At 38.0% G+C, this 13,309-nt stretch overlaps 1 protein-coding gene across 1 annotated transcript; it reads left to right on the forward strand.

Moving 5' to 3' along the window:
* The first annotated feature begins 4,340 nt into the window (after window positions 1-4,340).
* On the forward strand, window positions 4,341-12,896 carry igfbp5a (insulin-like growth factor binding protein 5a). The gene is made up of 4 exons (XM_051896137.1): window positions 4,341-5,083; window positions 10,347-10,555; window positions 10,653-10,772; window positions 10,918-12,896. The coding sequence occupies exons 1-4, from the start codon at window positions 4,744-4,746 to the stop codon at window positions 11,053-11,055; spliced, it is 807 nt and encodes a 268-aa protein (XP_051752097.1). The 5' UTR covers window positions 4,341-4,743; the 3' UTR covers window positions 11,056-12,896.
* The last annotated feature ends 413 nt before the right edge of the window (window positions 12,897-13,309 follow it).

A 13,309-nucleotide genomic window follows, 5' to 3' on the forward strand; every position in this document is an offset into this window, starting at 1 on the left:
TTGGCTCTCAAGGGAGCTGAAAAAAAAAAAACAAGAAAAGGGATGAAAGTCAAGTGTTGGCACCTCGTGGTTCAGACCTCGTGCCTGCTTTGATCGTGGGGTTGCAGGTGGGTAGAGTGGAGGCAGATGAGTCTGCTGCTTTACCACCTTGCAGCTCATGACAAGGCATGAGGAGGGTGTTGGGGCACAGATGTTGCGGGAATACTAGGCCTACCTATTGAGCGGTAGTATCTCTTGAGGCAGTAAGCCAGAGATCCATAGCCATTCATGCCACAAAGCACACAGCCAATGCATTGGCCATTCAATAGTTGCTATAGTTGCCACAGAAAGGCATCTGTGGTAAGGAGAAAGAAAAAAACACTCTGGCCTCTTCGGTCTGCTGGTGAGGAGTCCGTGGAGAAAATACAGAGCCGAGGTCTCAGTCAGCAGCTTTCAGGAGATATAAAGGGTTAAAGGAGTAAAACTCCTATACAGTTCTGTCACTCTCTCCAGTTTTATAGGCTTGGAGAGTAGAGCGGACACAGATTATGTTTGCTTGCTTCTCTAGGAGAACCATGCTTAATCATGCTTTGCACGGACTTAGGCACAGAGTATGGACTAATGTTATCTTATCTGGTCCAGAGCACTGCTGTTGTTCACCATGCTCCTCTGGGAATAGGGTCCAGGGAATGGATAATGTGAGGGCTGCCAAAGGTGTTGGCTGCAGTAAGATGATGGACTCCTTCACTTTTATCGGCCCGTCCTCCACCGTAGCTGGAGGTGTTAAGCTAAAGAAAGCTGCTCTTTTTGTCAACTGTTTTACTATTATGCTTAGAAGTGCTTTATAATGTTATGCACGCTGATGCATTCTTAAATTTGGGACGGTGTTGGAGGAAGTTTGTATGTCTAAGGACATCCTGCCCACTTCACCTGGCTGGAGAGTGGACTGGCGGAACAGAGATGGATCATTGTTGTCATCCCTCTGTTGCTGCCTACATCAGCTATTCTTGATTCTCTGAAGGCTCTTTCCCATTGTAGAGCTATGGCCAGGGTTGCTTGGTAATGTGAGTCACTATTGGCAGAATGCTGTGTCCCATGCTCCTCTTTTACCGTCCTCTCCAATTTTTAATTGGAGTTTCAAATAGGGCTAAGAGCTTCACTCTACATATTATTTTATCAGGGTTGAGGCAAGGTAAATTAATTATCACTCTTTTTTATTTACCTCCCTGCCCAACTATTGTTGGGTTTTAAAGTAGGGCCGTGCACTACCCTTTGGACGGGTTGCTGGGTAATTGCGCTAGGCAGAACACCATGTGTTCCACAATCTTCTTTTTCCGCCCTCTCCAATTATTGGATTGGAGTTTTAAGTAAGTGCTAACTGCTTCCCCTTAAACAAGTACCCCCTTAGGGTCGATAATAGGTAGATGGAATTATGGTGTGAAGTCCGTATTGCACCCCTCTATTCCATTTACCTCCCTCCCCAACTATAGTTGGGGTCCTAAAGTCTGGAACTTCGATCCCCTTTGGATGGGTGCTATTTGGTGATGAGGTTTGTCATAGGCAGAATGATTATTATAGAATATAGAATAAGCATTCTGTCATATTCTTCCTTAGCGATGATACAGTGTGAATAGAACTGTGTTGGGCAGTCTGCAGAACGTCCCTCCATCCCATTAATCTCCCTCCCCAACCATTCTTGGATTTCAAGTAGGGATGTACGCTTCCCCCTTTTGATGGGTTGCTTTGTAGTATGAGTCGCAATAGTTACTATGCGTCCCATGCTATTCTTTTTCTACCCGCTCCGATTTCGGAATTGTAAGTAGGGCTATAAGCTTCCCATTTAGACAAGTACCCCCTTAGGGTTGATATGGAGTTATAATGGACAGTCCGCACAACATCCTGTTATCCCATTTACCTCCCTCCCCAACTAGTGTTGGGGTTTGAAGTAGGGACATATGCTCCCCTCGGGTAAGTGCGATGGAGATGGAGTTCGCTAGCTATGCAGGTCTCTAGAGAGTGCCCTTTCCCTTGGCAGGGTATAAGCTTGGGAAAAAGGAATATAGGTGGATCACGATGCATTTGGAGTTTGGAGGTACTGACTGCTAGCATGCTCCCTTTGGTAGACTGCTCCCTATGAGCCTCTCAGGATTAGTATAACATGACTGAGGATATGTTGTGTATTCCCCTTACAGCCTTGCTTCTGGGGTTTCAGGCTAAGACCTGTCTGGTGCCAGGATGGAGCTGTCTAAACCTGGACTTCCTCATTTGAAGTAAGAAGCTTGGGGGTTAAGCGCCTGTGGATACTGAGCAGAGCCAAAGTGCATCCCTTGCACAAGTCACATAGGATGTGCCCTTGGATGTTGACATGCACTTTTGACTCCAGTATGATCCGTGGAGTCACTTAAGTACTATGCCCACTCTGTTTGCACACACTCACAGCCACAAAATCAAACTACAACACGGTCTGATGACTTCAACGTCACCATCATAAGCTTCTGACAAATCGTTTATTCTTCGTTTAAATACATTTTCCCTGAAAGTTCGAGTTAGAATAGTTTGAAAGAGCGTGATTAGAAACACACCAAGGCTGTGAAAGCAGAATAGTGAGTAGATGAGTTCGGCTGATGACGTTTAACGTCCCCTGACAACCTCTAGTCCCATTTAGCCACTTGTTAGCAACTGTTTTTTTTACAAGACAAGTAAAAGCTTTAAATAAATCACAAGAGGGTATTAGTATTACTGATGTATTTTATGTTGTAGAATAAAATGTGAAAATATCTTGAGCTTGTGTTCAACACAGACCTTATTTCAAGCAAAAACCCATTAAAAAAACCCACTGATTTAAAAGGTACATAACACACATAGTTTCTGCCAATCTCATGTTAATCTTGAGTAACTATAGAGTAGTATTGCATCCTTCATATCTCAGAAGAGTGTTTAGTTTTATCAAATTTATAAAAGACAGATACGCTGTACCGATCCTTTCCGAAAACAGCCGAGCACCTGGAGCTATGCCGTGGGCGAAACTAAAGAGTCACGAGCAAGCGCAGCTTTTGCGATCGTCTACAAGCTATTGACGGTCAGCTAAATAAATGTATTTAAACACACACAATACACCATCACATTATCCCTGGATAACTTTTAGATCACTATACATTCGTGTTGTTTACATTATATGCACTTACGCGCCAATTGCCAACAAAACAGACATTTGATGCAGTTTTACTTACCGCTTGCGGTTCCGACTTTTTTACCTTTCCGACTCATGACCTCTGTACAGGTAAATCCAGCGTCGAACTGGGCCTTGTTTATAAAACCATAAGCGCCAATCCTGAGGGCTCGAGCAGCCACAGAAAAACACGAGGTATTCTCCATTCATTTTAACCAATAAAAATTGATTGCAACTTTCAGACACTACTTTATCCTTATTTTGATAGTTGATTTGAGGCAGTTATAATGGTTATTTCAATGACAAATGTCGAGAGCACATCAATGTAATGCGTGAGCACAAATCTCTCAGCTCTAAGCTGTTCCCTTAAGGCTGGTTTCTTTGGGAAGCAAGCCCTCACAACCAAAAACACACTTCTTTAGTGACATTGTTGATTTTCTGGTCTAAAAACAAAGTGACAAATCTTTCTCGAGCAAGTCCTGCAGACGACTTCCATAACCGGAACGAAGCACGTTGATGGGCGTGCTCTTGCTCTCTCGCACGCTCTTCCGGAAGAAGTGCCCATACAAGGAATTCCACCCTTGATGACGTCATACAGGGCAATACTCCAAAAAAAAAAAAAAAAACTTTCCTAAACTTATACGAAGGAGTGTATTTTGCACAGAAATACTCTGTCATACCTTCAACTCGTTTTTTTGAAACTTTTGCCATGTTTAGCATGAAAATCCAACTCTAACATTGTAAATAAGTCAGATTGCATGAAATAGCATTAGATATCCCCTTTAAGGACGATGAAACTGGAAGTGCTAAAATGCTAAATATGCTAAATAAAAGTGCTAAATATGACATCCCTGCATCACTCAGATTAAAGATTTCGAGGGTACATGATTAAAAAATAAATAAATAATGATATGCAGTATAAATCAATTATAATAAAAAAACAACAAGAATTGTCTATTTTGATTTTATGGTAACTTTAAACTTATTTAAAGACAAAAAATAATACATTTAGAGTAATTCCTAATTTTACGTCCTACTTTTATGTCATCTTTTTATGTCATCCTTACTTTTGTAGTCTTCAATTATCTCTCACATTGTTTTGTTGCAACCGTGTTTCGCTTAATCCGAACCTGCGTCGAATAGCACAGCATCACTCCGGGATCCGCCCAAGAAGCACCAGTACCTTTAAATGAAGTGCAGTGCGCCTCCCTCCACCGCGGTTAACGTGAGCAGAGCTTCATACTGACAGCAGCTCTCCGGGGTGAACACAGTTCGCTTGATTAAGCTGCAGGAACCGGCACATATTGATTTCCTTTTTGAATATAGGGGTGAATGTGTTGATCACACCTATTTTTGAGGTCTGTGCTCTTCCCCCGAATTCCATTGATTCCATTTCATCTCAGGACATTGGCTTTTAACTAGATTTCATGTCTTATGTTAACCATTGGATTCTACCAAGAGGTGAGAGGATTGATAATTGCTATTTTTAAACACCGATACACTTCCCTTTAACCGGACGCTACTTTCATTCTCGGACATCTCAAACGAATTCGACTAATTCAAGGCTTGTGGAATAGGTTTTCTACAGTAGGACCATGCTGCTAAGTTTGTGTACTCTGATGACATTTGTATGGGGTCTACCCGGCATTTCTGCATCGTACGTTCCCTGTGAGCCATGCGATCAGAAGGCGCTGTCCATGTGTCCACCGGTGCGGATGGGGTGTCAGGTGGTGAAGGAGCCCGGCTGCGGATGCTGCTTGACCTGCGCACTGACCGAGGGCCAGGCGTGTGGAGTCTACACGGGGACATGTGGACAGGGACTGCGCTGCCTGCCTCGGAGCGGAGAGGAAAAGCCGCTACACGCTCTGCTTTACGGCAAAGGAGTTTGCATGAACGAGAAGCTAGGTCTATACAAACCACTTCATATGCCGAAGGGTAAGTTTTGTTGACATGCAATAGATCTGTTTTATATGCAATAAACGAATGGATACAAGAGAAAGTAGCATCTATCTGTCTATCTATCTATGCTGAATTATCTAGGTCAGGACATCTATAGCAAGATATTGTAGGATTTATTATGCGTTTATGCACTTATTGAATGTATAATTGGTATTCAAATCAAATTCTTTCCTAGCAACCCCCACCCACACACCCGCAGATCTCTCTATCATCCTCTTTATCTCACTGCTTTTCACAGGCTTTAGCCTCCCCTGCCTTTCTTTGCAAAAATCTGCGATTAACTCAGCTGTCAGCACCCTTAAAACTGTGATTATGCGATCTCATCACATTTACTGAAAACAGCTGCTGCAGCTATTTCATTCTGAATCATCATCTTACAAGTCGTTCAAAATTTAGCCTGGGATTGAGAATGGTTCAGACAGAGAATGACTTGGAAGAATGAGGTAGTATTCAGAATAGAATTAAATAGAATTAAATAGAATTGCCAAGGTTTACACACCTGAGTTAAGGCTGCTCTAAGGCGGCGAATTCTGTGTAAAGGTGTAATGGTGCAAAACAGTACTCTGACCCACCTAGTATCAAAGTAATAATTTCATATTTTTATTTATTTAATTATTTTTACTCACAAATTTATATTGTGTCAGGCATTAATATATATATATATATATATATATATATATATATATTGTGGCCACAAGATAAGAATTTGTTTTATTTGGCCATTCTACAGAATTGGTTCAAAGTCAGAGTTGGAATGTTTTGGAAAAAATGTCTTTTTGTATGTATGCAAATTTAATAATATCTAAGGTACACATTTCTAATAATTGTACAGTTGGAATATTTTTCCTCTCTCCAAATTTGTCACTACCGAAACACAATAATAAATAATTTAATAAGAAGGGTTACATTGACCTATTAAGATTTTGTTTACATCTACCTTGTTTAAAATGTTCTCATGTAAATCAATAACAATTACAATTTTAACAATATTTCAAGTATAATTTATTTTGAATCCAGTCTTTCTTTATAAAAGGCAAAAAGTTCATCATACTGATTTCAAAGTGAAGGATTCATTAGTTTGAATATACACTGAGCCAAACACTATAATAACATCTTAGTTGATAACTCAGTATTCTTTATTTTTGACAAAATGTCCCATGTTTCGGTCGTGACTGCACATTTTCGGTAGTGACAGTAATGTGCTGGTAGTGACCACATCACATTACACAATTTTAACTCTCACTAAAACACTTCTAAAACATACTAAAATACTAATGATTTGCATAATTGTACTAAAATTTTGTTTATTTCCCCCAAATAAATGATTACGTGTTCCCTTTTGTCACTACCAAAACAATGATGACATGTTTCGGTCGTGACTGTTTCGGTAGTGACAATTTTAGATAGTTTTGAGCCACTCAAAGATGCTAATCAGCACAGTTGTACACACTTACAAACTAAATTTTATGGAATAACACCCAAAAAAGTTTGCTTAATTGCAGAAAATGGTGTTTGTTAGTGACGTTCCTTAAAGTTCCACAGAGATTTTCAGACTTTTGAACACATTTAACTCAAAATGATGGACCTATCTACAATGAAAGAGAGTCTAAGAGAGGGAGAAACAGGAATATTTCCTGATCAGAAATGTAGAAGTGTGTTAAAATCAGTCTCAGACAATGACTCAAACATACACTGTTTCAGGTAGTGACATGAAAATGCGGGACACATTTTTTTTTTTTTTACATAAAGTTTGATGATTTACAAAGAAAATATAAAATAAATATATTTTTTTTAACTTCACTTTATAAAAAAAAATCAAAAATATATTTTTAAAAACAACAATGGAAAAAATTGCAAAAAAATATTTCAATATGATTTTCACAAGTTGAAATTTAGATATTAGGGTTCAGGACAGACACCTCCCAATTGAAAATACCCAATAAATGATGATTTTATATATTAAGTTTACTGATATTTTAAATATTATTGTGGGATTCAATAGATAATAGAAGGATCTTAGTAAACATTTAAAATTTGAATACTTAAATGCATTTTAAATGTGTTTTTTGGTTGTGGGACAGCATTCCTACAGAATTGGTGCAAACTGCTGTCCCACAACCAAAAAACACATTTAAAATGCATTTAAGTATTCAAATTTTAAATGTTTACTAAGATCCGTCTATTATCTATTGAATCCCACAATAATATTTATGGCCCTTATATGCGTGATGAGACACATCTATGGCTGCTGACGCTGTTATATAGGCAGAGACAATTTGATTGAGTTCTATTTTGGGTTGCCAAACTCAAACCAAGCGTTTGGAGTGGCTTCCCAATTTTAAATAAAACTCATTTATCTTGCAAATTGTCTCTTCTCATAAAAGCACTCATGTGTCTCATCACTACACACAGTAAAAGGACAACAGAAGTTTTGAGGGCATGAATTGAAAAAGAAAATGGTCACAGTTTGAGGTAAAATGGGGTAACAATTAACAAAACATGCTCACGTATTAATAAGTTTTGGGAATGATTTCTTAATTTGTGACCACGATAACTCTCTATATTAAAGAGTTTGGGTAAATGCACCCATTTCGTGCCACCTTTGTACTGTACAAATGAGATTTTAGAGGTAAAAGGTAACATGAAACAGAAGAAACTTAAAAGACAAAGCAGAGAGAAAGAATGAGCACAGGGCCGCACAGATCTCAGATTAGCATGCATTCCCAGAACAATAACCCCAGATTATAGGAGACATGGAAGTGCGTTTGTAACATCAAATGAAACGTAATATCCCTCAAATAAAACATCCAGTTAACTCATGCTTGGCAGATGATAAAACAACAGATTAAGAAAGCGGAAGCACCATGTTGATTTATTCAATGATTTCAAAGATTTGCTGAGGCTTTTTCTCTGATTTGTCAGTGATGTCGTCACTAATGGCTTGGGAGATTTGCTCGTCTGTTGTGACCCTGGCTGCTTAGCTTCTCCACAGAAGACACAGGGGGCGAGGAAGGGGTCAAGCCCTTGAATCTGATTACTCACTGTACAGCTGGGCAATGCAGTGACGTGTGAGCGAGAGGAAGAGGGTCTAGACTAGACGAATTGAAGTTGGCATCTGGCATCTTTCAATTAAAAGAAAGAGCTGGTGGTTGAGTTCAAACTGTTGAAGACTTATTGTCCTGCTTGATTTGAATGAAAGTTTACCCTTTTTGGAATTTGAACAACTTTTTCTTGGGTACATTATGTTTATGATTGTATTGTGTGGAAGGCATGGCCAGTGAAATCAATGAGGTACTGTATGAGATGATATGAGACACCTGGAGAAAGCCAGCTGCTAAAAAAACAATATCTGTTGATCTGTTGTCTCTTCTGAAGAGATCTAGCTTGCTGTCAAAACTTAGTGTTGCTAAGCCTCCGTTAAAATCAATGGACCAATTGCACAAACAAACTGAGCTGCAACATTCTCAATGTATGTGGGTCAATGACGTGACGGGTCATTTTTTGTCCAAAGGCCTTAATATTAACAAAAAACAAAGATATGACATCCAAAATATGTAAGGTAGTACAACTAAGTCTCTTTTATTGAATCCAAAAGGTTTTAATTATATTTTGCTACATATAAATGTATTTAAAAGATTTTGAAGTGTCAAAAGGTCATTCGGTTTAACCGTCCAAAGGCCAATACAACCATTTCATTTGTGATTAAAATATCTTAAAATGTAATAAATGTATATATTTTTTATTCTGGCATGATTTTATAACGTCATATATCAACATAGTGCAAAATGGTATTAAAATTATGTGTAGAAGTTGTTGCTTTGTTATGAGAAAGAGTGTCCTGAAAAATGAATCATTGATGTCATTCGGAGTAACTGATATAAAGGGACCATGTCATGTGGTCAGTATCATGTGACAGGATGTGACATCATTCAGACACCTGCAAAGGACCACATGATCGTGAAGCAAAGTAACTAACTCTCTCTTAACTATTTGAAAAATTCATGTTTTCACTTGCTCATACGCATGTCCCGAAACATCAGGTCATTCGGTACAACCGCTATAAAACATGGAAAATGTTGTAATATTTTAAAAACTTGTACTAAATATAAAATGTTTGATTGTCCTTTTGCTAGCTAGCTAGATATCAGCCTGTTAGCATTGTTTGAAAATATCGTCATTCGGTAAAACCAAAAGTGTCATTCGGTAAAACCAAAATTTTGGTTAAACCAATTTTTTTTTTTTGTGACAAATTTTGTCCATCTTGCAAAAAAAAAATCACATCCATTATGTTTTTTTACACTTTTAATAACCTAATTCGTCAATGACCCAAATAAGACCAGTGCAGGAGGTCTTTGTTGTAGACAGATGATGAGCACACCAATCCAGTGTGGCCTTAGATTGATGGTCTTTATGGTTTTGTGACTGACATCAAAGATTTTATAGACAGACGGTGCACTCACATTGTTTTGAATAGGAGAAAAAGCAATGCGCAATATGGCAGAATAAGTCCTGCCTTCTAAATAAGAGCCAATCGGCGATTGGTAAAGTCATCAAGTCACTCGAAGCTCCGGTTCTTATAGAAACAGTCAGATGCACACTTCCTATAGAGATGCGCGCTTAGGACTGCGCATGCGCAGTTTGATCCAGAAAAAAAAAACAGTTTTTTGTCATGACTCGAACATTTAGAAACAAAATTTATGAGACAGTTGTTGTCAGATTTCATTGGTGGTTTCAAATATGAAATTTAATCGAAAGCTTGGCAAACATCTTTGGAGAATTTGATGTTTCCCCGTTCAAAGAGATAGGAGCTGCACTTGCATCCCCATGAGGCATTTCAAAGATGGCCGGCAAGTGAAATGATTTGTCTTAAAGGTGCAGTGTGTAAATTTTAGTGACATCTAGTGGTGAGGTTGCAAATTGCAATATAGAGAAGCTACGGGGAACAACACAAGACAAAGATGTCATCGTCTGAGACAGAAGAGAGTAGCCAGTCAAGCAAACGCGCTCTGTAGAGCAGATTGTCCGTTTAGGGCTACTGTAGAAACATGGTGGCGCAAAATGGCGACTTAACATATAAGGGGACCCGTGGTGTATGTAAATAGAAATGGCCCATTCTAAGGTAATAAAAACATAACAGTTCATTATATAAGGTCTTTATACACCACTGAAAGGTGTATTTGTTATGTGAACAGTGCCAATCTCAGTATGCCATTGCATTTGACTATTGTCCTCTTCTTAGATCAAGAGTCACATGAAGACGCTCTGGTTCCAGAGGTAATGGAGGATCTGCTTCCTCAGGCTAAGGTTCCATTATTCCAACGAGACCACATCAACAGCAAGAAGGCCCACGCCATGCAAAAGGATCGGAAGAGACAGCAGGCTAAACTCAGGACAAGGGGTCATATGGACTACACGGTCATCGGAATGGACAAACATCAGTCTGACATTGTAAGTTGTTAATTAACTTGTCAGTGAAAAAAAACTGCAATGTGTTTCTGACACCTTTTCCAGACTGTTCTGTTAATGATGTGTATGCTAACCGCAGGGTCCATGTCGAAAAAAGCTGGATGGGATTATCCAGAGGATGAAGGACACCTCCAGAGTCATGGCTCTTTCTCTGTACCTTCCCAACTGTGATAAGAAAGGCTTCTTCAAGCGCAAACAGGTTAGTTTTGCACTTCAGCATGTTTATAGATGGCAAGCTTAGTTGTCGGAAAGTTTTCTTTCCTATAAACACATGGCTCTTGGATGAGGGCATGGTCAAATTACTCTGCTTACTTTGCTTTGTCCATTTTCGGTTTATGTCACAGTGTAAACCCTCCAGGGGGCGCAAGCGAGGCATCTGCTGGTGCGTAGACAAGCATGGAGTTCAAATGCCAGGCACTGATTTTAATGGAGGAAACATCCAGTGTAAAGATCTTGAAAGCAACGGCAACAACAACGAATGAGACAACTTCGGTCACGTAACAACAACAACAACATCACTCACTCTCATCTACCATATTATGTGATCTGCCAATCATTTCTAATCTTAATCTTAAAGAGTCTGACCTTTATTTGTGGAAAATCCATATTATATAAAACAGTCTCTTTTAAAGCACAATACAAGCATCAGTTACTGAATCCTGCAATTGTCCTCGTTGATCTTCATGGGTTGGTGGGATCTATCAAGTATCCTTTGGGAGTCGTGGACTAGTTTCCGCTGTATCTTATGTCATAGACACCTTAGAAAGTCTTATGAGCTTAAAGAGCGTTAAGGGATACAAAAAAATTACAATTCTGTCGTCGTTTTCTCACCCTTGTGTCATTTCAAACCTACACTACTGGTCAAAAGTTTTTGAACGGTAAGATTTTTTTAATGTTTTTAAAAGAATCTTACCATTCAAAAACTTTTATATGACACATTTTCTTCTGTGGAGCATAAATAAAATATTTTGAAAAATGTTTTTGCCCATACAATGTCAAAAACAACACTGGACCCCATTTTCTTTAATTGTACTGTATAGACAAAAACATATTAATATTTTATGGTGCACAGAAGAAAGACACGCATACAAGTTTGAAATGACAATGATGAAATAATTTTGATTTTTGGGTGAACGATCCCTTTAATATGACTGTTTCATATGACTCTGCTTTGGTCCGTGGCACAACACTTCCTCACTGAAAGAGTTCTTGTACAGTCTTCACAGACTCTGTTGTTTTGTTGAACCCTTTCCAAAGATTTCAGGAAAGTAGTTTATTGTCTTTGCCACAGTGTTTTGCCAACCTGAACGACATAGGAAAATTCATATTCTAATAACCACTGTAAAAACAAACAAAAAAGCCTATTAAAGAAAGCTAAGCACAACCCCTTAAAAACTTTTAGACATGTACAAACACGCAGTTTATAAAGACTCACAATGGTGACAAACCAACCAGCCATTTCACTAGTTTTTCAAACTTTAACAGATCAGGGTCCTTGGGTTCTTATGGAAATCTCAGTGCCTTTTTCTACTCAAATATTTGAATACTGATTTACATCACGGGCATCAAAGGGGCCACAAAGGCAAAACACAAACACTGAAAATGCTGACCTTTAGTTTGCAGGAGTGTAGATTCAAAAAAGCAAATTCAATGTTCTTAAAAAGTAGGCAAATTGAGATTATTTGCATTATGAAAATCCCATACTCCCATACTATTAGGTTTGGGCCAACAGAATTGAATTTGGTGCAACCAGTTTTCCTTCTAATGGTATAAAATGTATGTTCTTTGTGCTTATGAGATTATTTGCATTGCATGTGTGACTTCAGAGGCTGACAGCAGTTCAGAATTGATTGTAGAATTATAGAAAGTCCTCTGTCATCAGCATTAGAAGTAAACCAGATTGACTCACAGTTCAAAGTTTCAGTGAGATTTTTAAAGGACGATATTCCTCTTCTTACTATTGAGTAACATGGAAAGGATTCTGGGGGAGTTCGGCTCACTGTTATGAGACAAAAATACAAAGCAGACCAGTGTGACAAGGTTTGTAAGGTGCCTATATCTGAAAATGATGTGTGTAAAAAAATAAAAACTGGTCATTTTTCCATAACTTTTTCAGTTTAATTTCTAATTCATTTTAATTGAATACATTTTAACAGCTCATTTAAGCTGAGCCCAAATTAAGTAATATGGGTGGTTAAAATCTTTGTATGACATCTAAATATCTTTGTGCAATATTTATTCACCATGTAATTTATGTACTCTTATTTTTGTCTCTTTTGTAAAGACAAAACATTTATTTAATAAATATATAAATATAAAGATATTCAGATACAAGAACAGAAACTCTGTTTTTATTTTGTTTGTGTACTGTACTTATCAAATATAGTTTGAGATGAGCACACTGAGGGGAGTTTCAATATTTCATTGGTGCATCACTAATTATTTTCTACTTTTATAAAAAACTTTATATGTATTTATGTTTTATATATGACAAATGACCCTTTTTTATCTTTGACCCATATACGTGTATATATATATATATATATATATATATATATATAGTGTACATGGGTCAAAGACGAAAAAGGGTTTTCAAGCATCAAATCAATAAGTGTAATACAGCTATGAATTGTTTTTCAGTACATCAGAATGAGTCCTGTTTAATTTGTTTGTTTTTTTCTGAGCAAAAATTAAATATCATACATTTTTACCATGATTTACAGAAGACACACACTA

The sequence above is a fragment of the Ctenopharyngodon idella genome, chromosome 6 (assembly GCF_019924925.1).
Source record: "Ctenopharyngodon idella isolate HZGC_01 chromosome 6, HZGC01, whole genome shotgun sequence".
NCBI classification, from domain to species: Eukaryota; Metazoa; Chordata; class Actinopteri; order Cypriniformes; family Xenocyprididae; genus Ctenopharyngodon; species Ctenopharyngodon idella.

What these genes read in the sequence shown, in the direction of transcription:
- igfbp5a (XM_051896137.1), top strand. Translation starts at nt 4,744, where the DNA reads ATGCTGCTAAGTTTGTGTACTCTGATGACATTTGTATGGGGTCTACCC. An exon ending in ACAAACATCAGTCTGACATT is followed by an intron (nt 10,556 to 10,652) that starts GTAAGTTGTTAA and finishes TGCTAACCGCAG; the next exon opens with GGTCCATGTCGAAAAAAGCT. An exon ending in GCTTCTTCAAGCGCAAACAG is followed by an intron (nt 10,773 to 10,917) that starts GTTAGTTTTGCA and finishes TTTATGTCACAG; the next exon opens with TGTAAACCCTCCAGGGGGCG.